At 39.3% G+C, this 25,961-nt stretch overlaps 2 protein-coding genes across 2 annotated transcripts; both read left to right on the top strand.

Annotated features, from left to right (window-relative positions):
- Window positions 1-1,533: 1,533 nt before the first annotated feature.
- exoc3l1 (exocyst complex component 3-like 1) lies at window positions 1,534-15,867 on the top strand. Its single transcript, XM_053505062.1, has 13 exons — window positions 1,534-1,757; window positions 4,261-4,439; window positions 4,947-5,166; window positions 6,936-7,354; window positions 9,521-9,810; window positions 10,796-10,913; window positions 11,024-11,149; window positions 12,410-12,510; window positions 12,721-12,837; window positions 12,988-13,258; window positions 14,264-14,419; window positions 14,752-14,885; window positions 15,226-15,867. Exons 1-13 carry the CDS (start codon window positions 1,718-1,720, stop codon window positions 15,410-15,412), a joined length of 2,358 nt encoding a protein of 785 aa, XP_053361037.1. The 5' UTR covers window positions 1,534-1,717; the 3' UTR covers window positions 15,413-15,867.
- Window positions 15,868-17,615: 1,748 nt separating this feature from the next.
- On the top strand, window positions 17,616-25,119 carry prmt7 (protein arginine methyltransferase 7). Its single transcript, XM_053505185.1, has 17 exons — window positions 17,616-17,817; window positions 18,701-18,737; window positions 18,959-19,108; window positions 19,221-19,329; window positions 19,502-19,614; window positions 20,235-20,464; window positions 20,650-20,830; window positions 20,920-21,044; window positions 21,708-21,831; window positions 22,695-22,778; window positions 22,879-22,926; window positions 23,023-23,112; window positions 23,364-23,525; window positions 23,671-23,745; window positions 23,873-24,033; window positions 24,242-24,338; window positions 24,433-25,119. Exons 1-17 carry the CDS (start codon window positions 17,705-17,707, stop codon window positions 24,589-24,591), a joined length of 2,058 nt encoding a protein of 685 aa, XP_053361160.1. The 5' UTR covers window positions 17,616-17,704; the 3' UTR covers window positions 24,592-25,119.
- Window positions 25,120-25,961: the final 842 nt, after the last annotated feature.

Here is a 25,961-nt window from a genome sequence, read left to right as displayed (position 1 = left end):
AGGCGTGAAGAGCATTTGTATAAAACTGAGGCATGTCTGAATGACAGAAATGACAGAAAAGTTTTTGATATAATAAAGCTTGAAATGTTACAGGACAGGGCTTAATCTGTTTCCTCATCAGGCTCTATATTTTCTCCCCTTTAACATTAATTCAATTCAATTCAATTCAATTCAATTTTATTTGTATAGCGCTTTTAGCAATTTTCATTGCCGCAAAGCAGCTTTACACAGTCAAAAGAATTATTTAAGTTTGTATGAAATGTGAATTTGTATGAATCAAAATGGTCAGTTTGTCCCTGGTGAGCAAGCCGAGGGCGACAGTGGCAAGGAAAAACTCCCTGAGATGGTAGTAGGAAGAAACCTTGAGAGGAACCAGACTCAACAGGGAACCCATCCTCATTTGGGTAAAACAGAAAGCAGTAAATGATCTGCATTTATACAGTGTGTAGGGTGGGAGGCAGTTCAGCTATAATAGCTGATGTTAATTGCAATAGCTGATGTTAATTGCTGTTACTATGGAGTCCAGGTAGTTATTGAAGACTCAGGTAGACATGTAAGAAGTTCCAGTCATGAACTATCGAACTGTCAAGTCCCCAGAGAAACAGTTGCCAACACCAGTCAAGGCCAGAACCATTTTCTAGGTAGAAAGAATCATTCCCAGACACCAGACGCATCCCAGAGAGACACACGGGGCATCCATGTAACGAGATCTTCAGCCAGAAGCGGGGCACCAGGATGGGTCAGACAGGTCCGGAGGGCAGAGGGAGTCTGGATCACTGGCAGCTACATTAATACCACATAAATCTCAGTTTGTCATGTTATAGAGAAATAAGAAAGTCCTTAAGTTTCTGAAGACTTTCCCGTGGTGGAAAACCATTTGTTCCAATGACGGTGGCAGTGCTGGAGGCTCCTTCTACAAATGCTACACAACAGAAACCACCATTATACTGAAAACTATTTCTGACCTGGTTAAAAAAAAAAAATTCTGTTTATTATCAATCTTAGATCCTAAATTTCGCATCTGTCGCACAGTGATGGCATTAATAAAAACTTTGAGTTGCCAGTTTAGAAAGTAACCAGCACCGTCTGACTAATCAGAATTTAAAAACATCTTTTACTTTTCATTTGTATCCATTACAGTAATGAGTTCTGGAACCATTTATAGTCATAAACTAATTAATAACGACATCCCTGAAGCCTTAACACACTTCTCCAGCTTGTGAATGCTTTGACCTGGATATCATTCTCTAAGCTAATCTGAACTGAACTGAACTGAACTGGCCATTTATCCAAGGCTGTCTGTTTTAGTCTGGGAGATTTAAATAAGGCTGGCGTGAGGGCACAGACTCTGTGCTGGACATAAACTCACTCCCACCCTAACAATTCTACATCTGGATCCTTTCTACTAACCAAGTCCCCTCCCTTTGTCCCTCTCTCTCTACTGCTCTGTCTCTTTTTCTCCCTCCCTCGTCCCTTTCTCTCTCTCTCTCTCTCTCTCTCGCTCTCTCTCCCTCCCTTCCTGTCGACCATGGAGTGGAGGATGTGTCTGGAAGAGGGGCAGAGGAAGACTGGAGGAAGGCAGCAGAGCGGCTATGTACCCCCTCTTCTCTTCCCCCTGTTTTCTCTCTCCGCGTGTGTGCTGCTGGCCCTCAGCGAAGGGCTCCTTCTACACAACCCGAGAAGACGACAACTGAACTCCGGACAAACCTGAACCTAAATGTCACAAGGAAACCAGAATGGCTGTGACAATCCTGAAGGTACAGCTCTACCTTTTCACTATGCACTTTTCTGCATGTTTGCCAAGCCATTGTTTCGGCACTACTAAGCTGTAACAATAACTACAGCTAATGCAGAGACGCAGGGAAAAAAAAGAGAGGAAGGGTTGACTACCTAACAGCAGAATTGAGATTCAGCATCATGAGATACTGGATACTGAGCTGAGTCATTCCTGACAGCCAGAGTAATTCGGTAAACTGTAGGGCTGGAGACACTAATGTCAAACGCTCACATGCTGCTCGAAATGATGTCAGTCTGATGACCACAGAGAAGGATGAACAGGCTTATTCATTTAAAACTCTCATGAGAGTTGGTCAAGGTTCTTATATAACATCAGAGTATGGATATACACACTACAGCTCAGTATCTTAGTTGTACTTCTTGTGCGATGCACAGGTCACGGGTATACATGTCAGGAATGCAAAACAAACCACATGCTTTATTGCTGGGGAAAGGAGGACGAAGTCAGTTATCGCTGCAGTATAGGTTTCAGTGTAGGTGTTACAGCGTGTCCCTAGATGAACAGTTTCTAGATGAAAAGTTATTAAGGTTTGCTGTCGGTATGGGATATAATACAAGCAATTGAAAGGTGCTTGTACCACAGCTTGGTTGTTAAGCTAAAATGATGACATTTTAGATTTAAAAATGCGTACGGCCCATACATACTGTAGTATCAGTGCTGAAAGTGTCTCACATAGGTGAAAAGTAAATTATCAGCTAGGATTATATAATATATGAAAATATGCATACACATTTATATTTTTATCAGACAAAAAGGAACACATTTGCAAAATACGATTTTACGCTCTTTTAGTATGTAGTGTCCGTAACCTTTGAATTCAAATCCTTCAATGATCTTAATTGTCATTCAGATGAAACTTGTCAAATTAAGATTTCACATGAAAAGACACAAACCTGGAAAAGTGTATTATTCAAAAATGCTAAATTGTTTACATAAATTTGGCATAGTGGAGGACACTACAGATTTTTTGCTTTTTAAGCTTTTACCAAAAAACTATTTTTAAACCAGAATTATTAAAGGTCATATGCTTTTAGAAGCCAAATGGCCGAAGTTAGCAACCTAAAATAATACTATATTTCGAGTCTAACATGTAATATGTGTCAGTAGGTCAAGTAAGGTTAGACAATGCATTACATCATAGATCTCATCAAAAGCATGACAATGATGTAAGGAACTTGTGGCTCTCTTCTGACATTTCTGTCACTAAACACTGGACATGCTAATATACTGTACAACCTGGGCTAGAAAGAAATCATCTTCATTTATATCATTGTTTGTATTTTCAAATTAAATGTTACTGGTGTTGTTGCACTTCTTTTCACAAAAGTCCAAACTTGTCCAAAATATATGATATGATGTACTGAATTTTATTTTATTTTAGTCAACTATACAAACTATGACTAAAATAACAATAACAATAATAATAATAATATGTTCTGAAAACATTTTTGCGACTTCATTCCCATATTCCGGTAGTGGTAAATTTTACACATTATAAAAGTGATAAGAACTTTTGTTCTACCTGATGAACAACTGACAGATTATTTAGGCTTTAGGGGTTTTAACATCACATAATGTGAAATAAACCAATATAGATGCCTGTTTCTCTTTGAAATGCATGACGGTTTAGCTCGGATAGCTCATTTATACGAGGCAATCAAACGACACATATAATGTGGTTACTGTAGTGTACAATAATGTGCAAAAGTCTTAGGCACCCTGTGTTTTTGTTATAAACTTTGTTTTAGAGTCTTTTTTTTTTTACATCATTATTGAGTCAGGACAAAAACATCAGTAAAAAGTAAGGACAGTATTATATTATAATATTATCAGTGACCGATTTTAAGACCAAATAATAATAATAATAATAATAAGATGCTGGGTTTTGCATACAAAACATAAGCAGTTGTAACAGTGAAAATTCTGTTTGAACTCTGGGTGCTTCTGCAGGAGCACTGCACAGATTGTACCTGACATTAAGCATTGTCACATCAAATACTTACTTTGTTTCATCAATTATTGCTTCCTTGCCTTTATATGTTTTTTTTTTTATTACAGAAAGTACTGTGTATCTTTTTAAAATTAGGGGGAAAAAAATAGGGGAAAAGTGGAAGCTCAACAGTTAAACCTTTGTCTGACTAGTCCACTGATTGGAAGGTGGTTCCAACAAGCAATCATGGCTTGGTACTTGACCAAAAGCAATATCGCTCAAATGCCAACGGGAGTAAATGTTAACCCTAAGGAATACCCATGACATCTCATTACAAAGAAACCACAACCACCAAATAGTTTCTGAGAGAAAGCACTTAAGTAGAAATCTCATCAAGTTAGTGGCATCAGACAAAAAATATTTTTAAAAGATTGAATTAGCACACAAATCTACAAAAACATTGCATGTAAAATATACCATGTACATACTGTACAGTATAAGCTGAATAAAGCTTTCTTCTTTGGGGTGCCAGATTCCCCGGCAGCAGGTGAGGAGGTGTGGCCGGAATTGGAGCGGGCAGAATGCTTGGCACGGGGAGCAGCTCTTAAATGGGCTTCGGGTGTGTTTTGCCGCCCAGAACACCTCGAAAGGCTCGCACATTACAAGAAGAGGGAGAGTCAAAGGACAGCATCCATAAACTCTAGGTTAAAGGTAGAGTTCTTTATAACTTTTATTTGTGTCAAAATGAATGAATGTTTTCTGAAATTACTTGTTCTGCAATTAAGAAAAAGTCTAGAAGTCTGAGTCCATTAGAAAGAATTGTTCCTGTTTTATCATCCTACAAGCATGGAGCAGTAGGTAGCGTTGCCTTACACCTTTAAGGTTCAATCAATAGTGGTTCTACCCAAGTCCATTTGGGGTTTCCTCTAGGTTTCTTGGCTTTCTGCTGACTTTACAAATACATACCAGTGGGTGGATTGGCTGTGTGTGTATGTCCTGTGACGGACTGGCATCCAAGCCATTGTGTATAAAACCTAGAACCCAGTGTTCCTGGAATATCTGTGTTCAAGTGTTTAGTGGTGAAATCTTAAAAAAGAAAACTATCATTATGAAAAACAGTTCTTGTTAGTGAACTCTTGATTTTGTATGCTATTGGACATATGTTTTAGCACAAAAATCATTCGTGACTCTTGAATTCTTTCCGTGGCTTTTTTGCAGTCGGTCGTTCAGTCCTATCTAGAAGGTGTAGACTGGGGACTGGGACAGCTTAGAGAGGCCCGTGCTGAGCTGAGAGACGTGTCTCACGCTATGAAGTTGGTGAGACTCGAATCTAGTAAGAACGCTGAAAGCATTAACGTGCTGGACGCGCTAAGAGAGACGTCCATCGATCACTGTCAGCTGCTGGCTGCCGTTACGAACCTGCCACATCTCCACTCAGGTTTGGTTTTATTCTGATATTATTTGCCTCATAGTTACATTTATTTACAAGGTGGACATGTCTGGCTAAGGCAAATCTTGAAAGGAATTTCATGCAATTACATCATCACACATATTTTGGGTTGAAATATTTTCAATATCTCTGTCCTCACTAACCGAATAACATTACAATTTCATGTTTGTTTTAATATTATTTTAATTAACAGACCTTATAATTTAGGGTCCTACATGTTAACCATTACACCATGGAACCAGAACACGACATTATCTACAGTACCAATCATGTTGCCATTATCGTTAATGACAGTACTGTAGCTTCAGATGTTAGTTAGACCCCATTACCGCACATCTCGTTTCAGTTTACTGCTAATGGCCCACCTGCTAAATTCCCATTTTAACGCTACTCAGGGAACAGCTGAGAGAATTTTAGATGCGATGCCTGCAGGAAATTTGCAATATGCTAGTCATAAAAAACTGGTTGTTCGTTTTCCTGGAAGCCAGAAAGCGTTGAGAGCAAATGACTGTCACCCACTGAGCAGAGTGTAAAATGCGAAGCAATTCACTGGAGGTTTTATAGTTTCATTTAAACAGCCCCACTGCAAGGAGCTCAGCTAAATGACATGAAACATCTGTATCTACTTAGGCCATTACTGTGTTCTTTTTTCCCATTGTTTTACTATATGTCTCCATATGCACGCAAATTGGAATAGCAATATAATGTAAATAAAATGCCCTAAAAGATTCATTAAATATGCATCACCATTATAGAGTGATCAGCATCTCAAGAGCAAAAGGACTCACTGGGATCTGTGGCTGGAAAGCCATGACAGCATGACTGGCCAGTCGTTTCTTTTCTTTTGATGAGAGGGAAACTACCAGATGATACGTACCTGGTTGATCACCAATACGCAGTAGCAATACAGTGCTGCTACTTACATCTTTATTTGGTTAATGCTCATAGGTGTATCTGTCTAATCAGTACATATATCTCTCAGAAATGGAGAGAACCAGAACAATCCGAGACGTAGAAATGCATGGTGCGTGAATTCTGGCTCTGACAAATAAGTTCCTTAAGCTGAGCCAAATCGCTCAACTTTATAATTATTCTCACTAAAGTATGCATGTGGAACTGTGAATTGCATGTGAATTTATTTCCCTAAAAACAAAGAAAGTCAGCACAGTTAAAACCTAAAAAACAGTTAATAAGGCTGAAGGAATCAATATTGTTCATGCTATGAAGGTCGTCTTTATTTTTAATACAACATTTACCTAATATCTAAACTCTTTCACAAAATGAAAGTAAAAACCTTCCACTTACATGAGTCACAGGACTGGTGCACACCACTAGTCTGAACCAAGCCTTTCTGGCAAAAATGTGGAATAGTGCAACACTTACTTGTAACTGTATTTGTGTCTGTTCGGAGCACATTGGTATTTTAACTAAATTAGGGGTGAAAGAATCCAGAACATTTGGTACATTTGCTGCTTTGGCATGTGTTTTTATTCAAAGCGGCTTACAAACGAGGCAGATTCCAGGCACAGAGCTGAGACTTAAGGGCGTAAGATCTTTAATGGCTTTGCTCAAGGGTTCAACTGTGATGCAATTCTGGGCACTAAACTTTTTCTAACCTTCTGGGGTCTGATACAAATTGTGCTTAAAATGTTAAAATTTTTCCTCATACTTTTTACACTGCTAGACGTTCAGTCACATGACACATCCACCATGATATGTATCTCATTGTGCTTCCTTATGTGTTTGGATTTTCCCAGTGAAGAGCATGGTGATAGAAACAGAGCGCCTGGTGGAGTCTCGCCGGTTACTGGAAGCACATGCTCGCCTAATGGAGTTGGAACGCTGGCAGGATGAGGTTCTTCTTCAGATCCATGCACTCAGAGGCTCATCCCGAACCTTGCTGAGCCCCGAAGATGATGCACTGGTGCAGGACTATTTTTCAGGAGTGGGTCGGCTGGTGGAGGCCCTGGCGAAAGAGCTGTGGGCTGTAGTGGGGAGCGGACTCACTCTCTCCCTGCAGAACCCCACGCCGTTTGTGTCGGCAGTACGCATTGTGGAACGAGAGGAAGCTCTCGATCAGTACTTTCTAGAAGAGAGGCAGTGCCCATCTGGTGAAAGGTATGGCAGGCCCATGCCTCCAGAAAGGCCTCGCTGCTGGAGAGAACGCTTCTTTAAGGTTTGATTTATTCTAATGATGAAATTAAATGTAAGAAAGCAGTTAAACCCTTTGTAAAGTGATTTCAATCATTAATATGTAGGATGATAATGAGACATGGTTAAAAAATAGCATTTACTATCCTTCATTTTGGGTTCTCAGTTCATTCTGTGTATAAGGATGGACTAATAAAACTCTATTAGCTTGTGCTGCAGTTCCATGGTTTGGTTGCCAGGAAACATAACAGCATAAACGTAAAATTAATTTAATGCTAGAACAAGCTAGTTTGTTGTTTCGTACACAAGGGAAATGAACAAATATATGATTATTATCTCATCTTCTCCTCTTGGATTTTCTCTTCTGCACTTCTAATTTCTATTGTCGACAAAATTTCAATAAATCAATGACCATCGTTTTTCCTACGCCTCATTGCAGAATGCAGTATAATGTGCTTAATTTTCCTCAGTTTCATCAGCGTTTCTACATATCTGCACAGTCCTTATTCTGCTCTCTATGTACGCTGAATAATCTGCCTAGTAAAACCAGGTTCCAGCTGATACCCAGTGCAGAGAGCCAATCAGATGGCAATCTTAAGATTTTCAGCTCTGGCTGAGATAAATCTACAGGCAAATGTAATGGTTCTCACACTTCCACTGAAGCCTGGAACACTTTGATGGATTGATTTCTGCTTAAACGGACACAGGCTATCAAGGCCACCTGAGTCAACACAGAAAGTAATATATACATGAATGAAAGCAACTTCTCTTGTTCACAGTAATGTACATGAGATTAGGTTAGTTAATGGTCAGTTAGTTATCAGTTGGCTGCTGGTTAGTTGTCGGTTACTCAGCTGAAGGTTCTCTCGCTCACACTGTACATGAGATAAGTTAGCTGTAGTTAACTTGTAGTTAACTCGCTCACACTGTACATGAGATATGTTAGCTGAGATAAGTTAGCTGTTAAGCTGTCAATTAGCTGTCAGTTAGTTGTAGGTCAGCAGGAGGTGTAAGGTTTTGTAACATAATGTGAACGTTTTCCATGCCTCTATGCCCATAAAGCAGCCCCCTCATTGTGCTTCCTAATGCCTTATATGGTGACACTTCCTATAGCCTGTGTCCAGACAAATATGCATACAAATATGCTCGTGTTTGCAGGGCACCTGGCCAAAAGCTTAAGTATGCTCTTTTTGCTGATATTAAACAGACTTCAGACACATCATGTGTATGTGTGTGTTTGTCCCTCTGCTAGGTAAGCAAAATGAGGTGTGGCGGATTTAACAAGCAATAACTCTTTATCTTTTAACGCATGTTAAAACTTGTGAAAAATTTGCAGTCTTCTTAAACTTAACAGGTTAGCTGTCAATTAGCTTTAGGTTAGCTGCTGGTTAGCTGTAGGTTAGCTGTCAGTTAGCTGCCACTTAACTGTAGGTTAGCTGTCAGTTAGCTGTATGTTAGCTAATGGTTGGCTGTCAGTTAGCTGTAAGTTAGCTCTCAGTTAGCTGCCAGTTAGCTGTATGTTAGCTAATGGTTGGCTGTCAGTTAGCTGTAAGTTAGCTCTCAGTTAGCTGCCAGTTAGCTGTATGTTAGCTAATGGTTGGCTGTCAGTTAGCTGAAGGTTAGCTGTTGGTTAACAACATATACAAGTAATCTATTTTTTCATTTGAATTATAATATAATATAATATAATATAATATAATATAATTCAAATGAAAAAAATAGATTACTTGTATACATAATAATAATATATATATATATATATATATATATATATATATATATATATATATTACATAATAATATAATATAATACAATACAATACAATACAATATAATATAATATAAAGGCACCCATATTGCCCATAACTGGTAGTGACTGTTAGCTGTAGGTTAACTGTCTGTTAGCTACCTAAACAAGAAGAAAGCCAAATTAAGGATTTTATCATGGAATTTTTGCTTTTGGAACTATTAACAGGTTGTAAAGGGTTCTGCTCAACATGAGTATGTTCTGGCTAAGTCCATTTTTACTCGAAAACCAAAAATGTCCCATACACAACATTAATTAGCCAGTATGGCGCATAGTGATGAGACGGAGGCACTGTGCTGATGTGTTTTTTTATATTTTTAAATTGGTACAGTGACAAAATAACTTTATATAAAATGAATAAGGTATGTATTGTGTGTTTCTCAGGTGTTGGAGGAGGCGGTTGCAGCTCGTTTCCGCAGCGCGTCGTACTTACACACTCGAGGCCCCGGCCTTGCTGGCCACCTTTCAGCCCTGCAGCACAGCATCATGGGAGACTTGGCTACAGTGCGCAACCTGCTGGAGCAGTGCGTTCCTCCACATTACCAACTCACCAAAGCGTATCTACGTGCATGCCACCGCTGCCTGCAGATCCATTTAGGACAAATCACTGGCTGGGAGCTGCAAAGTGGGGAGATCTTTGCTGTCCTTAATTGGGTTGTTCACATCTACAAAAGGTAAGGAGGCTGTATCTGTGTTTTTTATGCACTTAATTTCGTTGAAGAGCTCAGAAAGAAGTTCCTGATATGTGGCTCTTGTACACAGTAATTCCCTTCACATAGTGTATCTTTTTAACTCTTTTTTGAAGTTAATACACAAAAGATGCAATTGTGAACTTTGTTTCAAATGATCCAGCTTGAATTTTTTCCCAATGTATTAGGAACATTCAGGTCAAGCCAAGATCTAGGATGAAATTTCTAGTGAATGAAACCAATATTTACCGGCATTTACAGTTGACAAATGAGCACAGTACAGACTCTTAGCCGCAATTTTTTTTCAATAAATGATGATTCCGAACGAGGTGGCTTGGACCCCACTGCTGTTGTTCTTGTAAACATTTATAGAGTGGAATGCCTGATCCTTAAAAGTCCATGGATAACTTGTCGCCAACTTGCAGAAGAGACATCGTCTGTCAGTGGCAACTGTACACACAATCATTCACCAACACCACTTGCAGAATACAGGAACTCATCCAGGAGTTATTGCCACATACCCCAGACAGTCCTGACCATTCCATTTGCACATGTTTGGGCCATTAAAGGAGTTTCTGACGTGTTTTGGCGTACCAAGAAGATTTTCTACCTTGATGGTATTCAAGCGCTAGTAAAAAAAAAAAAAAAAAAACTAGGAAAAGTGCATTAGTGTAGCAGGGGATTATATAGAGAAATAAAGGGAAATTACTCTAATAACTGTATTTGTTATTCTGCACAATCGAAATTCCCAGTTTGACTTGTAATTATTCTTGTTATGCATTTTTGTTTGTTTGTTTGTTTGTTTGTGTGCTTTTATATGGTTATTATATTAGACCATTAAATACACCTTGCTAAACCCATGCAACCTTGGAGCTTTAATTGTTTCATACTCGTATAGTGATTCATTTATTTATTTTTTTTGTTTATTTTGTGTGCATTTGTTAAAGACTCTCAATATTTGCTCCTGTAGCACAGAAATGATGGGTGACCCCAGCCTTGCTGCTCATCTTGACCTGGAAGAAATAGGCCCTCTGATATCTCTGGAAGGTTTGGAACAACTGCAGAACAAATACGTTCAGTGTGTTCGGGTGAGACACCATTTGCCATTTGTCGCACAAGGGAAATATTAAATCACAGAAAACATCTGAGGAATGTAGGGCTGTATGGCTAAAGTCTTTGTGTGTGAATCTTCCTGTAGAAAAGCCTCTCTGAATGGATGCAGAAGGCGCTGGAGGTCGAGCTTACAGACTGGCAAAGGGATCAGGAGCCTGATATTGACCATGAGGGCTGCTATCATACCAGCCTTCCTACAATCATCACTCAGGTTAGTGCAGAGATTCCTTACACCATTACATACTGACTGTGAATATTAAAATAGTTCATTTACACCAAAGATTAAAGGAAATGTATTTAGTTCAGCTGTATTTGTATAGCACTTTTAACAATAGACATTTCAGCTTTACAGGAATAGAAATTCTGAATATACAATACTGTAAATTCGTGTTTTGCTTTCAAAGAGCCAGATTTGCTTATACTGTATTTTTACAGGATATTTATCTAGTATTGAGGAATAGTTGAGAATAGTTCTTCAGGCTTCTTGATGGACTGTTTTGGCTTTCTTTTCTTGGCAAATCTTTGCCTCTCCAGTCCAGTCCCTGTACCTAGGCAGTTTCAAAAGAATGTTTTTGGTTTGTTAAGGCCACATTGTGACCAATGAATCAATCAAGCTTTAAAAAAGCATCTAACTTAAGGGATGAACCAGTGAGAAACACGTGCAGATGATGGCTGATGAGGAGTGACTGCTGAGTTATTGGAACAGACGGGAGGGGAAATGAGGTTGCTGCTGAGGTTGTTCCATAAATAACCCTTTTTGTAAATGGTATCTTCAGGCACTTCCCAGCCTGTCATAGTAAACCATTTGTTCTTTTTTTGTTAATTTCCATCTACATGATTTAGTTTCATATTAAGAAATAAAGGGTTTCTGAAGATGTTTGCACAGTGAACTTATTTTGGTAATGCCAGATAGTGTAACTATAAATAAAGCCCTTCTGTGTTCTGAGATAAGGCATGCCCTTATATAATAGGAAATCTCCTTGAGTTGATATAAGGTCTACTTGGTTGAGTTGCAGATGATGGCAGATGATGAGTGTTCACTGATGGAGACTTTTTTTACTGATTGCAGTCACAACCCATCATAGTGATTTTGTGTGTATCAATGCAATCCATACCATCTGTTGAATTCCCAAATCTAATTGGTCAGAACAGCAGCTTTAACAGCAAAAAATCACCAAATTAGCTAAATAGTAGAAAGCTTAGTAGCAAACTAATGGAAAACAAACATCTTTTACAAATAAAATCCTAACATATTATTTATTTGATAAAAGGAGTCTCCAGTCTCAGTGCTTTGTAACAGTTAGAGGAAAAGCTGTAACCACTGGAAAGGGCTTGGTGGTGTCTTGGTCACATGACAAGCTAGAGAGGAAATGACTGTTTAAAGTTTCTGTTGCATAAGTGATAAAAGGAGCTAAAAAAAAGCATTTATTTATTGAGTAAAACTATTTATAATTTGTCCTTGTACTGTTAGATGTTGGAGGAGAATGCACGTGTCGCTCTGATGATCAGTGAAAGTCTGCGGGATCAGACAATCCAGATGGGTCTGTTTGAAATGGAAACCCTTTTATCCAGGTTTGTGTTTTTACACAGTAAAGAAACATGTCCTTATTGTGGAAGTCCAGAAAAACTACTTTAGAAAAATGGTACCAAATAATACCTTTCATTCAGTTCAGTTTGTTCATCAGTGGTCTTTAAGGGCTAACCATCAACTTGAATGTATTATTAAGGTACCATGCTCCTTCTAACCCCTGGATGTGTACTGTTCCTGTAAATCCTATTTAGATTTCGAGACGCTATCATAGAATTCAGTAAAGAGCATCGAAATGATCCAGTGGGGAACAAAAACAAATTCTACCTCCATTACCTCCTGGCTTGCATCAGCAACTGCATCATCCTCAAGTGAGATGGTGAACAAGTATCTTTTTTGTTTTTTTTGGTTTGGGTTTTACTACAGTATGTCCATGTTTGTTCTGCTGACATAACACACCTTAAGCTCTGCCCAGTGAATGGGATGTTCATGGGCCTATATCTCACTATATGTTTCTCCAGGATGTCCACGGAGACCCTTCACCAGCAGGTTAGCTCCCGTCAATCAGTAAGGTTTTCACGGATTCCCCCCGGGTCGCTGGCTGCTCTGGATCGGGCCGTCAGGAAAGCGTGTCGCCTCGTGATGGACCAGCTCCTCCTGGATCTTCAGCCACATTTGCAAGGGCTCTTGTCACGTTCCTGGCTGGTCCAGGGAGATGTTATCCCTAAGGTGTGCGGTGTTCTGGAGCGCCATTGTGAACTATATGGCCGGGTGCGCTCACCTTGCAGAGAGGTTGGTGTTTGCAACTATCAAACTCACTCACTCACTCTGTCATCAAGTATACCGCTTTATCCTGTATACAGGGTCTGGAAGCTATCCAGGAGACTTAGGGCACGAGATGGGGTACACCCTGGATGGGTAAAGAGTACAGGGCGCACACGTGTGTATTTACACACTATGGGAAATTTGAGGATTGACAGTTAGTCTGTCTTTGGACTGTGGGAGAAGAACTCCTTGGAAATAAACCCGAGGCAGGAATCGAACCCGAACCCTGGAGGTGCAGGGCGACAGTCCTAACCATTACGCCACCATGCCGCCATAATCATCACACTAAATATAATCGAGCACTTAGAATCAGTTAGATTATATTTGTGGTTGTCTGGAAGAACCCATTAGATATGTCTAAATTCTGGCAAATGGCCAACAGTGTGTTTTTTTTATGTTGATGATGATCATGTTATTTTATGGTTTTATGATCATTATTTTAAAGTAAAAGAAAAAAACTTGATTAAGTAAAAAAAAAAAAAATCTTCATCAATTATAATTATAATGATGACAGTGATGAACACATCCATGTAATTGTATGAAATGTCAGTCAGGCCTGCTGTGTATATTGCCTAGTCCTTTATAGAAACAAAACACCTTCACGCAATGCAGTATAAATGCAACTCATGATCATGCAACATTTGATTGCACCACATGCAATGTAGTCAGTCATCAGTCTACTAACCAAGTATGAAGTATTCACAGACTCTTAACATGTTGATGCATTTATAGAATTGAATGTAAAAAGTTCCGTTAGCCCATTTAAAGTGAGCTTATTACTCATTACTCAAATCAAATCAAATCACTTTTATTGTCGCATCACGTTACTGGTACACTGGTACAGTACATGTGAGTGAAATTCTTGTGTGCAAGCTACAAAAGCAATAGTGGTGTACAATTATAAGAATAAATATGCATGAAAATAAATATGCATATGAATAAGTAGAGTAATGTACTTATGTGACTGTACAGAGGCTGCAGGAGGAGTGCCAGTGGCTGACGGTGGTGGAGTATGTGCGCGCGCTGATGCAGAAGAAGCTGATCTGCCGAAGCGATGAGGAGAGGCAGTTGTTAGCTCAGCAGATGGTCCAGGATGCCCAGCAGCTGAGGGAACATTTCCAGAGCATGGTGAGAATGCACATAGCATACTGCATAAAAATGGTTTGCAAACTGGAGCACATTCGCTGGCACAGAAATAGACACAGTTTACTGTATATCACTGATCCAGCCCTGATGAACAGGATACTCAAGTCCAAAGTCATTACTCCTAACTTATTTGATTATGTTAGATATTGAGTGCATTGTAAATGTAATATGCCTCACTCGACCAATCGAGGCAGTCTGATTCACTAGACGTTCCACATTTGCTTAATTAGCTTTAATTTCCTGATTAGCCATGTTAGCATGCATGTTTGATTTTTAGTCTTACAGTTCCTTTAAAACTGTCTATTTATCTTCAGGAAGTTGACGGGACAATCAGCGAGGTGAATCCCACAGCTCTGATCCCTGTGCTGGCCGATTTAATCAAGTTAAAAGATCCTGGCATGCTAACACTCGAGGTGTCAGGGTTGATATCCAAGTACCCCGACATCAGGTAGGTGCCCCCCCGCTAACAATTATAGTTTAAAGTTCTCTAAATGATTCAATTTTATGGAGTTTTCTTTTAAAGAATATCTTTTAAAGGGTTTCAGAGGTGTGTGTTTAATAAATCATATATATTTTTAATCATTTTGACAAAATGTTCTTACAATTTACTGTAGTTGAATTATTTTATTTCTAGAAGCATTAACATGCTTTTGTCTCAAATGAGTGCAGGTAAACTAATAATTTTTTTAAACGTCTGTTTCTATACATAGATGTAAAATACAAGGTGCGTTCAAGTCAGTTCTGTTTCGTTCTATCTATTCGTAATATTATTTTCCCTTGTTTTAAAGTGAGGAGCATGTCTCTGTGCTGCTGGACGTTCGAGGGGACGTTCCCCGAGATGTCAGAGGAACAGTAATGTGTTTACTAGAACAGAGCTCGCCACCGCTGCCACCAGGATACCGCCCAATCTTCCCAGACATCCTTGTGCCTCCTTCCAGCATGCCTTTCTGCTTGCCTACAGCCAAGTGTGCTTGATGAGCACTCTCAATGGAACAGCCTGAATCACGCCATCCTGTCCAGGCCGAGCAAACAGGAATCAACTCGGCGTCAAAGCTAAATTTATCGACTTCCTTTCCTTGCTGACCCCTGACTAGTGGAAGCTTAGTAGATTAAGTTCTGTGCTTCAACATCCAGGATTGCCAGGGAGCCACTGTTGAGTCTGTGAGCAAGATCCTCTACACTCGGAATGAACTTCTTGGTATTGTTTAGGGATAAACGGCCTCTGAAAATTTGTTTTTGTGAAATAAAATATCATGTGTAAAAAACAGAACTTAAAGATGAATCGTTGTGGGTTCATTTAACAGTATAACCTGTAAATGTGAGGATTAAATGTGATACACTGTGCCGTGATGAAATCATTGTTGTATTGTTGTTTACAAAACGTATGTATATTATGGCTTAATGTGTATAATAAAGTCTTTCTACAGTATATTATACATAATGCATGGAAGATTGGTCCTTAGAGAGCTGGTGCTCTGAACACACACAACTTCTACAAATAATTATAGACATATTGTGGAATTGTTGCTATATTGCAGTAAAATGTAGACAGTCTTATAAAGTAAAAAAAAAAAAAAATTATAATATAAAAATATGACAATTGAGTTCCTGATTGTGAAATAATATTAATATTAAATAGAATTATAGAGGCTTTGAATATCTTAAATCAACAAGCGAGGGTGACAAAGGTTTCAGTTATTACACTTTATATTCTACCTGCTTGTCACTTTGCCTTAACGTTATCACTGACACTGTAGTTTGTACACCGGCATTAACATTTCACAAGACACTTTGACATGTTGGACATTTCATTTTATTCCTCAATGATAAAATTAAACTTTGTGCTTAATTTGATTATCAATTTTAATTTATGATAGGATTTTTACATACAAATGCTGGATATGATGCGAATAAAGCGTGTACCATTTGCACACCATAAACACACAGATCCAGGGCACTCCAGAATGAGAAAGCTAAGCTAAGCTAAGTTACTAAGACAGCGAATGCACATGAATAAGCATATATTGTAGTTTATTAAAAATAAAAAAATAAACATAAAATCTGTTGGACTTTTATGTATGCAAAGTATATTTTGGCACATTTAGCAGGAATACATATTTTAAATATTTTTAGAAACAATCCCAAATTCTTCTGTAATTACGTCACTGACCACAAGGGGGCCCTGATATGGACCTGAGAAACACGTCCTTGGTGCAAAAAACTCCATAACATATAATTCTAAATTCAAAGGGATAATCAATATTACTTTGATTGATTGGTGACATTGATTATGCACTAAGAATTTTTTTATTCTTCTAAGATAATAATTGATGATGAAGGAGGTGGATCATTCAGGCTGAGACTCAGTCATTGTGCTCGGGCTGCACTAAGCCTTGAAAATTCTCAAAATATGGGAATCTGAAGTGCATAATTTTTTATAGTGAGGGACCTGGTTTGTGATCCCCTTGACTTCTTTTTGGGTAGTAGTAACTCAAATAAATAACGCTTTGAGTTACTGATAAGAAGGTCAGATGCCACAGCACCGCAAAATTGGAGCCCAACTGTGGGCAAGGCCCTTAACAATTTCGCTAATAATAGACTTATAAAATTCAATCAATAAATATACAATAATGCATTCAGAAATTTTGGATGTGGTCAAAAAATGGCCAGTGAATATCCAATATCGATGTAAAGGGTGTTTCCCTTATATGTTCTCTAAATCATGCCAGCGCCTTTTCTTTGGTATCAGTACTGTAGGGTAAATACGGTAACAATCCACCATCCCAAGCTACATTTTCTTCTATGTTCGTTCTCCTTTCTGGAATAAAAAAATGTATACAGTATTATATTTTACATGGAAATTTAGCTGAATTTAGGTTTACAAAATTAGTAAATTATTTTGTTCGCCGTATTTATTTTCATTTTTTTTCTTTCTTGAAAGCAGCTTTATTAAAATGTCCAGTGTTAAAACAATTCAAAACTGAAGTGAATTTGATTAATACATAATTAATACACATCATTCCTCAAATAAAGTATATTTTAGAGTATAATAACTAAGAATAATGTTTTTATATATTTGTTTCAGACTGTACGATGAGTAAAAAATGCTAACTAACGACACAACAGAGCTGTGGGCGGAGACAGGGGGTGGTCACGTGATCCGAGAGGGCGTGGCTACGGGAAACAAGATGGCGGCGCGCAGTGTGGTCACACCGGATGATTAGAAAATTCCGTTATTTACTTCTGGTATCGGTATAGAGTGTGGTGATGAACAACAGTGTGATGATGAAGACGTTTTGTGGTCGTGCTAACCCCACCACGGGCTCGCTGGACTCGGTGGAGGAGGGAGAGGAGTATGATTATCACCAGGAGATCGCCAGGTGGGTGAGAGAGAGAGAGAGAGAGAGAGAGGCTCGTGCGCAGTTATCAGGAATAACAACACTGCTGTACAACTAATACACACAGAATTAATAAAATTTGTGCATTTATATTTTATCCATTAAGATGAAGCTCCAGTTGATCACGTGCATTGTAACATTATTCCAGTCCAGTTTAACATGCAAGCAATTAAACATGTACAGGATCAGGCACATAATGTTAAATCTTCATTTATTCACCATCTATACCAGTTTATCCTGTATACAGGGTCACGTGGGGGAGGAGGCGGGTCTGGATCCTATCCCAGGAGACTTAGGGCACAAGGCGGGTAGACCCTGGACAGGGTGCCAATCCATCGCAGGGCGCACACATACACACAGACACACACACACACACACTCGCTCACACTAAAAATAATCTGAGAACGCACATTATCCTAATCTGCATGTCTTTGGACTGTGGGTGGAAACCGGAGCACCCGGAGGAAACCCATCAAGCACTGGAGAACATGCAAACTCCATGCACACAGACCTGAGGTGGGAATCGAACCTGAACCCTGGAGGTGCGAGGCCACTGTGCTAACCACCAAGCCGCAGCACTATAATTAATATTACAGTTAATTTGCTCTGTTTGCTTAATTTCTTTCATGAATGTGGCCTACATTAGATGTACTGTAATCTATTTTTTAAAACGTCAAATAACATAATTTTCTGATAAATAGAACAAAAATATGAGCATTGGCAAAATGCTGTGCTATAAAAGGACTAAAACACTTCATGTTACAGTATGTTGTTATATGAACTATATAAAAATACTATATATTATATATATATTACTTAAAAAAAAAAAAAAACAGTTTTTTTCTTCCTCCTTTCTGTTGGCCAGGTCCTGTTACGCCGATATGCTGCACGACACAGATAGGGTGAGTTTTATTCTTAGTCTTTAGAACAGATAATGATTTAAAATTATTTCATAAAAGTGGCTTTTGCACTGGTTCACAGCAGTTCAATCTCAGAATTCAGTCCAAAAACCAGGACTCCAGATCTGCTCTCAGGTGTCCAAACTGATCCTTGATTTCTAATGTAATTATAATAATAATAATAATAATAATAAAAAAACACCCCTATGTGTTGTGTCCTTCAGAATGAGAAGTACTACCAGGGCATTCGAGCAGCAGTTAGCCGGGTGAAGGCTCGAGGCGAGAGAGTCGTCGTTCTGGATATCGGCACAGGAACAGGTCTTCTCTCCATGATGGCCGTCACAGCAGGAGCAGACTACTGCTACTCCGTAGAGGTGATCTTATAACATCTAGAATGAGATCTAAAGTGATTAATGTAAAAAAAAACAAAAAAAAAAAACATAATGGTTAATAAACTCTGCGCTCTTTGCTCTGTGTGTTGTACAGGTGTTTAAGCCCATGGCCGAGGCTGCAGCTTGCATCAAAAAGAAAAATGGCTTCTCAGACAAGATCAAGATCATCAATAAGCACTCGACTGAGGTCACAGTTGGTCCAGGTTAGATTCAATTTTTTCTAATGTGTATAATGTTTTTAAGGAACACACAGTCTCTTATTACACAGTACACAGTCTTGTATACTCTACAGTATTTACTTGATTGACCATGTTGTTACTGGTTTCTACGCTGAATTTAAGAACATTTCCTGAGGTTTTAGTTTTTTTCCTTCAGATGGGGACATGCAGGAAAAAGCGAACATATTAGTGACAGAGCTGTTTGATACGGAGCTGATTGGAGAGGGAGCTTTACCCAGCTATGAGCACGCACACTTACACCTGGTACAGGTACGAGCCACGCCCAGGGATAAACGATAAACGCTCTTTCGAAGACTTTATTATTAGTCATTTTCTTATAATATGAGAAATAGGATGATTATTATTATTATTATTATTGTTGGTATTAGTAGTATTACCAGTATCATTATTATATAATTGACTTATTATGAGAGGCGTTCAAGTCAAAGTGAGATTTTTGTTATAATCCCCTGCACTAATGCACTTATCCCTAGTGCTTGGATACCATCAAGGTAGGAAGTTTTCTCAGTACAATGAAGACATTGTCAGACTGCCTGATTCACATCTGAAACGCTGGCCTCCCAGGAACTCCTTCCATGGTACAAACATGGGGGAATGGCTTGGAGTGAGATCAGGACTGTAAAGGGGATATGGGAAATTTTATCACAAGTCCCAGTTTGACTTGAACGCTCGTTATATATAAGAGAGAATGAGAGAGCTTTATGCAGGTTTTCTCCTTTTAAACTATTTAGTCTTGGAATTGGGATTTTCCATTTATCCTGAATTTGACACTCGAATCTGTGTCATTTTCTGTATAACGGTTTTTCATTCTAGGAGTTTCACACAGCTGAAGTGGTTTCAACGTCCTCATGTTTGCGTCTTTCCTACAGCCGGGCTGTGAAGCCGTACCTCACCGTGCCACCATCTACGCCCAGGTGGTGGAGTCGGAGCAGCTTTGGAGCTGGGCACAGATTCAGCCCATCCAGGTGGAGGAGCGCACGCTGCTGCCCCCTGCTGCAGTGACACAGTGTGCTGGAGCGCCATCTGTCTGTGACATACAGCTCAGTCAGGTCACCCCGAGTGCGTTCACTAACCTCGGACCCCTGTGTGCCATGTTCAGGTGGAGTTCGAGTGGAATATTTATTTAACTTTATTTGCTTATCTTAATAGTTTTAATCAAGTTTTTTTTTTTTTTTTTAACATTTCACCTAACATTAGTGATTAAATAAGGATAAAAATTGTTGTTCTGTATGGTCTGTGTACTGTATATACACCACTAACACCAGGTTTGTGTCTGTGCGTTAGTGTGGACTTCAGCACCCCGGTCAGCAGCACTCCTCAGTCCCACTCCTGCAGGTTTGTGGTGCAGTCCAGCGGCCGAGCTCAGGTAGTTTTATCCTGGTGGGATTTGGACATGGACCCGAGCGGCAGCATCGTCTGCTCCATGGCTCCCAGCTGGACTTACTCCGACCCGCGAGAGTATCCCGTACGCCAGACACGACAAATCACTCTCACCTAATGCGATCGAGGAAATATGTAACATGATTTAAATGTTGTGTTGTGTTTCGAGTACAGTGGAGGGATCACTGGATGCAGAGTGTGTACTTCCTGCCTGCTGAAAGGAGTGTGTGTGAGGGAGAAGAGCTCAGTCTAACCGTCTGCCATGATGACTACAGCTTGTGGTACAGCCTCTCTGCTGGGTAAAGACAACTTCTTTGACACTTTAATAAGAGATTTTACCGTAGCTGCGAGAAGAGATGAAGGGGCCAAGCACTTTGGCAATGGAGGAGGATAAGAAATAAATCAAACCATCAGTGCTAGTCCCCATGGAGATTAGTCAAATTTATGACATCAAGGTGTTACCGGGATATATGACCTCACATCCTGTTTTTTATAACTTTTTTGATATCACCGCTATTATAGATAAACTGTATTAAAATATCAGAAATTAAGAAGGTTTTGTCTAATGATGCAGCTTTCAAAAACTTTAAACAAACAGATAAAAACAATAAGGTTGTCAAAAATATCGCTTTGTCCTTATCCAAAAGTGAGAATAATCCCCTGCAGTGCTGTACTAAGTTAATTGACATGTTAGCTGCGGAGAAATATTATGCAAAACCAGCATTATCTGTTACATTTTAACCAGTTAAATTCTTCAAGATTCATGATTCATCATTAATATCACTACATACTATAATCAACCGCTCAGAAAAATGTACGTCACTCAGGATTACAGTGTCTGCCGAATGCTGTAAATACCATGAGCATGTGACATGCTCATGCGTCATGCCAAAGTGCCGAAAAAATGGATTTGTATGTATTTTTGATGACTCTGATGGGTTTACCTATACTTATTTTTGCAGTGAGCAATCTGATGTGGCCACGCCGTGTTGTACCTGCCAGGCTCACCTGCTGTGGACGCGGCCGCGCTTCGGGGAGCTTAATGACCGGCGGAGACGAGAGTCGTATCTTAGTGCTCTCCGTAGTGTAAGCACCTGATAAGATACAATCTGTCGCATGCTTATGAAGCTGTTTATATAATGAAGTATAATCACTGAAAGTTAAGTAAAAAACAAGCCTCCTGCTCGAGGCTCAGATTGTAATAAGACTCTAAACGAGTGTCTTAATTAAAGATGTATTTGGTTTATTTTATGGAATTTCTGTATTTCTATTGTTTTCGTATATACATGAAATAAAACACACACACAATGCTTTTGGGGACTGCGAAGGGAGATGATATATACATATGATGCAAATATAAATGTTTAATACTTGTTTCAAAGCACAGACCCAGAAGTATTAATGTGCGCAAAGTGCGTAAGAATCACGTGATCACCATCTTTCTGGTGTCTTACACGAACTCCAGTTTGATTAAAAAGTCTTTGCATTTTTTCTTTGCAGAATCTGTTGCTGTTTCTTCTTCAAATATGAAATATTATGTGCCCTGGTGATGTGATTAACCTTATTGAAAAACATTTATTTTTGCTTTTAATCGGATAAATATTATAAACGGTTGCGAAGGTTAAGCCCTTGAAGTGATCATATACTTGGTGTTTTTTTGTGGTAGAATATAAGCCTTATACATCTTGGCACACTTGCTTGTTGATGCGATATCCATAATGATTACCAGGATTTGTGCCAAAGATAATATTAGACAGTATTAGTTTCAACTTTATACATGTGTATTATTAGCATCCAGGTCAGTCTTACAATGTTTTTTCTTGGCCAAAAATTTTTATTTATTTATTTTTTTTTTATTTTACTCCTTTAAGCATTTCTTGAGTAAAACACGTATATACACTAGGAGTGTGTGAATGTAAATATCGTACACATGTTTGTGTTCCCTGTAGATTCTCAGACCAGACAGCGTGTGTTTATCCGTCAGTGACGGGAGTCTTCTCCCCATCTTTGCACATCTGCTCGGAGCTAAAAAGGTCTGTACGGTATTTCATTTCTGGTTTGTCTTTGTATTATTCATGTACCCTGTCTTACACTGTACAAGATCTAATCCGTCTGATCACACGTGTCTTGCAGGTGTTCAGTTTGGAAAACTCAGGAATGGCGAAGCGAGTGATTGAGCAGGTGAGACTGAGCCAGACATAACGGTCTGAGCTGACCCAAACAGACTTCAAACAATCTCGTAACTTTTTTTTTTGTTTTGTTTTTTTTTTGCTTCAGTTTTTGGAAGCAAACTCACTGAGAAACGGCGTTCAGCTGCTTGAAATCCGACCAGATCAGCTGACGTCAGCTGATGTAGAGGAAGAACAGGTAGAGCTAAAGTCTCAAAAATGTATCGGATATAAAATCCTACATGTATAGTTCTAGGAAGAGAGGGAAGATTGTTCCAATTAAAAACATGCAATTTTTACAGGTTTATAAATAAGAATGATTGCATTTTATTAATCCTATTGATGAGTTGTTGCAGTTCTACTTCTTATTCTTCCGATTCCTGCCTGTATGTGTACGTTGATGCAGTCGTATGTAAAACCACAAGCTTAGTCTTTGTGTCCCGCTCTTAGATCTCGGTGCTGATTGGCGAGCCGTATTTCAGTACCAGTCTGTTGCCCTGGCACTCGTTGTGCTTCTGGTACTGCCGTACAGCACTGAGCCGCCTCCTCCGGCCCGACGCCACCATCATGCCTTCATCCGCCACGCTTTACGTGATCGCCGTGGAGTTTCAGGTGCCTCAGCTACTCTGCGTGACTATAACCGATATATACAAGCATTAAAATAGCAATCATCAGGCTATATTAATAGCCATCCTATAAATCATCAACCGTCCTGTTAACACCAGGTGGCGTCGTTTCACCTTCTGTCTCTGTTCAGGATTTGTGGCGAATCCGAGCCCCGTGTGGAACCTGTGAAGGATTTGACGTGAGCCCGATGGATGAAATGGTGCAGGTACACACACACACACGCGTTTCTTTTTAGTCAAATGGAGTGTGTGAAAGTATTTTACTACTTTTAATAAAACCGTGTGTAAGGCCTGAAACTGAGAGCGACTCTTTTCTTCCTCTTCTGTCCTTAGCGCTCTCTGGACTTCCGGGAGTCTCGTGAGGCAGAACCTCACCCCCTGTGGGAGTACCCCTGCCGGGCCCTGTCCCAGCCATGCTCCGTGATGACCTTTGACTTCCTGCAGTGTGTCCCTGAGCAGCCAATCAGCAGTCAGGGAGCAGTTCAACTTACTGGGTAAAAAAAAAAAAAAAAAAAAATCTGTCGTCACCTTCTTTTCAGATGATTATTATGATGATTTTATTTATCAAGACTGTAGTATTAGCTTTATAAAAACCCTGAAAATGTGCTGTTTCATAACCACATCTTGCATTTCGCTGTTTTTGCAACTTGCACTCCTAATCCGCTCACGAGTGGAAAATTCTGAAAATGTTGTTTATATCAGGAGAGGGCGGTGTCACGGCGTGGCTCTGTGGATGGAGTACAGGCTGACAGATGACATCACCGTCAGCATGGGCTTGACTCAACCCGCCAGTGAGGAGGTATTTCATGCAATCCTAACTTTTACATTAGCAGTGTTTTTATGTTCCTGTGCAAGAAAAAGTGTAGGATTTAATACGCTGTTCCTTTCATCAGGGAGCGTGTGTGTGGAGTCCACACCGGAAACAGGGAGTGTACTTCTTACGCGAGCCATGGGAAAGCACCGGAGACGGAGAGGCGAGCGTGACCTACAGCATAACCTTTGACCCCAGTATCGGGGACATCAAAATGGACTTTTCAGTCACTCAAGCTTGACCAAAGCGAAATGTACTGATTCACTCGACAGGGTTTCTTTCATTTTTTATCTTGTTGTGTTTAGAAAACTGCCTATTCCAGGTGATGTGTAATTTTGACTTTATTGCAAATCTCCTTTAATCTCACAGTTTGGTTATTTTAATAAAGAAAATTTAAATGTTTTTTTCTTTTAAGTTTAAATTGAGTAAGTTAGTTTGGACGTGTTTTATGTCTGCTGTTGCTTTCTTTTTTTTTCTCCTGTGGTGCAATGAGGTTAATGTAATTGGGTAAAAACTTTCTTTCGGCTGCTCCCGTCAAGGTCGCCACAGCGGACCATCCAACCCACACAACTTGGCCTTTCCTGGCGCAACCCTCCCAATTTTGCTAACCGGCCTTGGGAGCGACCCTGCATGCTGTGGCTGGGTAGTATGGGGTATGTCGCAACCCACCAACAGTGGAGCTTGAACCCAGATCTTCAGATGCTCAAATCAACGACCCAGAACCATAGCCGCCTGAGCCACCACTCACTGTTAATGCCTTAAATAAAAAAAAAATCATTATCTAATCAACATTAAATCTTTAAGATTGAATCGATTATGCCGTTTAATTGGACTGGAGTGAAGCCCAAAAGATCAGCATAAAACAAAAGATGATCACTTTGTATGAGGCATGACTTAAAAATATATATATATATATATATATATATATATTTATATATATTTATATATATATATATATATATATCAACAACACAAGTTACCCAGCACTTTAATGTTTATTAAATACTTTCAATAGTTTTTAAAACTTTAAAACCTGTAAGAAAAATCGCTGCTTGAGACAAATCTAAAGTGCTAAATTTTAATCGAATCCAATCAAGTCTACCAACAATACTCAGGTTACAGTATTACTGAACTATAATGCTCTTTGCGGCCTGCTTTTTTTCCTTTGTAATTATGCAGATAATATACAAAGGGTTCAAGTCAAACAAGGACTTTTATTTGTACAAAACACAGTTATGAGATTAAACCCCCCTTCATTTCCCTATAGAATCCCCTTCTACACTAATGCACTTATCTCAGCGTTTCATTTAGTGCTTGGATACTCTTAAGGTAGAAAGTTCTCTCAGTATGCTGTAACAGGGCATGTGGTCAGACTGCCTCCTTTTAACAGCCCAAACAAGTGGTAATGGCTTGGAGCGGAGTCAGGACTGTATGGGGGATATCTCCAAGCCGAGTTCCTGTAACAGTTCCCACAGACAGATGTGTCTCTTGAAACTTGAAGTCAAGTTATGTAGATTTTCAAGAATCAGGTGTTCATGGGAACGACTGCAGTGGTCTTCGAGCCACCTCAGCCGCAATCGTCATTCACAGACAGACGGCCTTCTTTAAAAC

Source organism: Clarias gariepinus, chromosome 10, assembly GCF_024256425.1.
Source record: "Clarias gariepinus isolate MV-2021 ecotype Netherlands chromosome 10, CGAR_prim_01v2, whole genome shotgun sequence".
Classification (NCBI taxonomy): Eukaryota; Metazoa; Chordata; class Actinopteri; order Siluriformes; family Clariidae; genus Clarias; species Clarias gariepinus.
Note: the sequence above shows the minus strand (reverse complement) of the source record. Positions and strands in the feature narration are given on the sequence as shown.

Coding starts and splice junctions, on each gene's coding strand:
- exoc3l1 (XM_053505062.1), top strand. CDS start 1,718: ATGTCACAAGGAAACCAGAATGGCTGTGACAATCCTGAAG. Junction 1,758..4,260: donor TGGCTGTGACAATCCTGAAG/GTACAGCTCTAC, acceptor TTGGGGTGCCAG/ATTCCCCGGCAGCAGGTGAG. Junction 7,355..9,520: donor GGAGAGAACGCTTCTTTAAG/GTTTGATTTATT, acceptor TGTGTTTCTCAG/GTGTTGGAGGAGGCGGTTGC.
- prmt7 (XM_053505185.1), top strand. CDS start 17,705: ATGAACAACAGTGTGATGATGAAGACGTTTTGTGGTCGTGCTAACCCC. Junction 20,831..20,919: donor CCGACCCGCGAGAGTATCCC/GTACGCCAGACA, acceptor TTTCGAGTACAG/TGGAGGGATCACTGGATGCA. Junction 24,034..24,241: donor GGAGCAGTTCAACTTACTGG/GTAAAAAAAAAA, acceptor TGTTTATATCAG/GAGAGGGCGGTGTCACGGCG.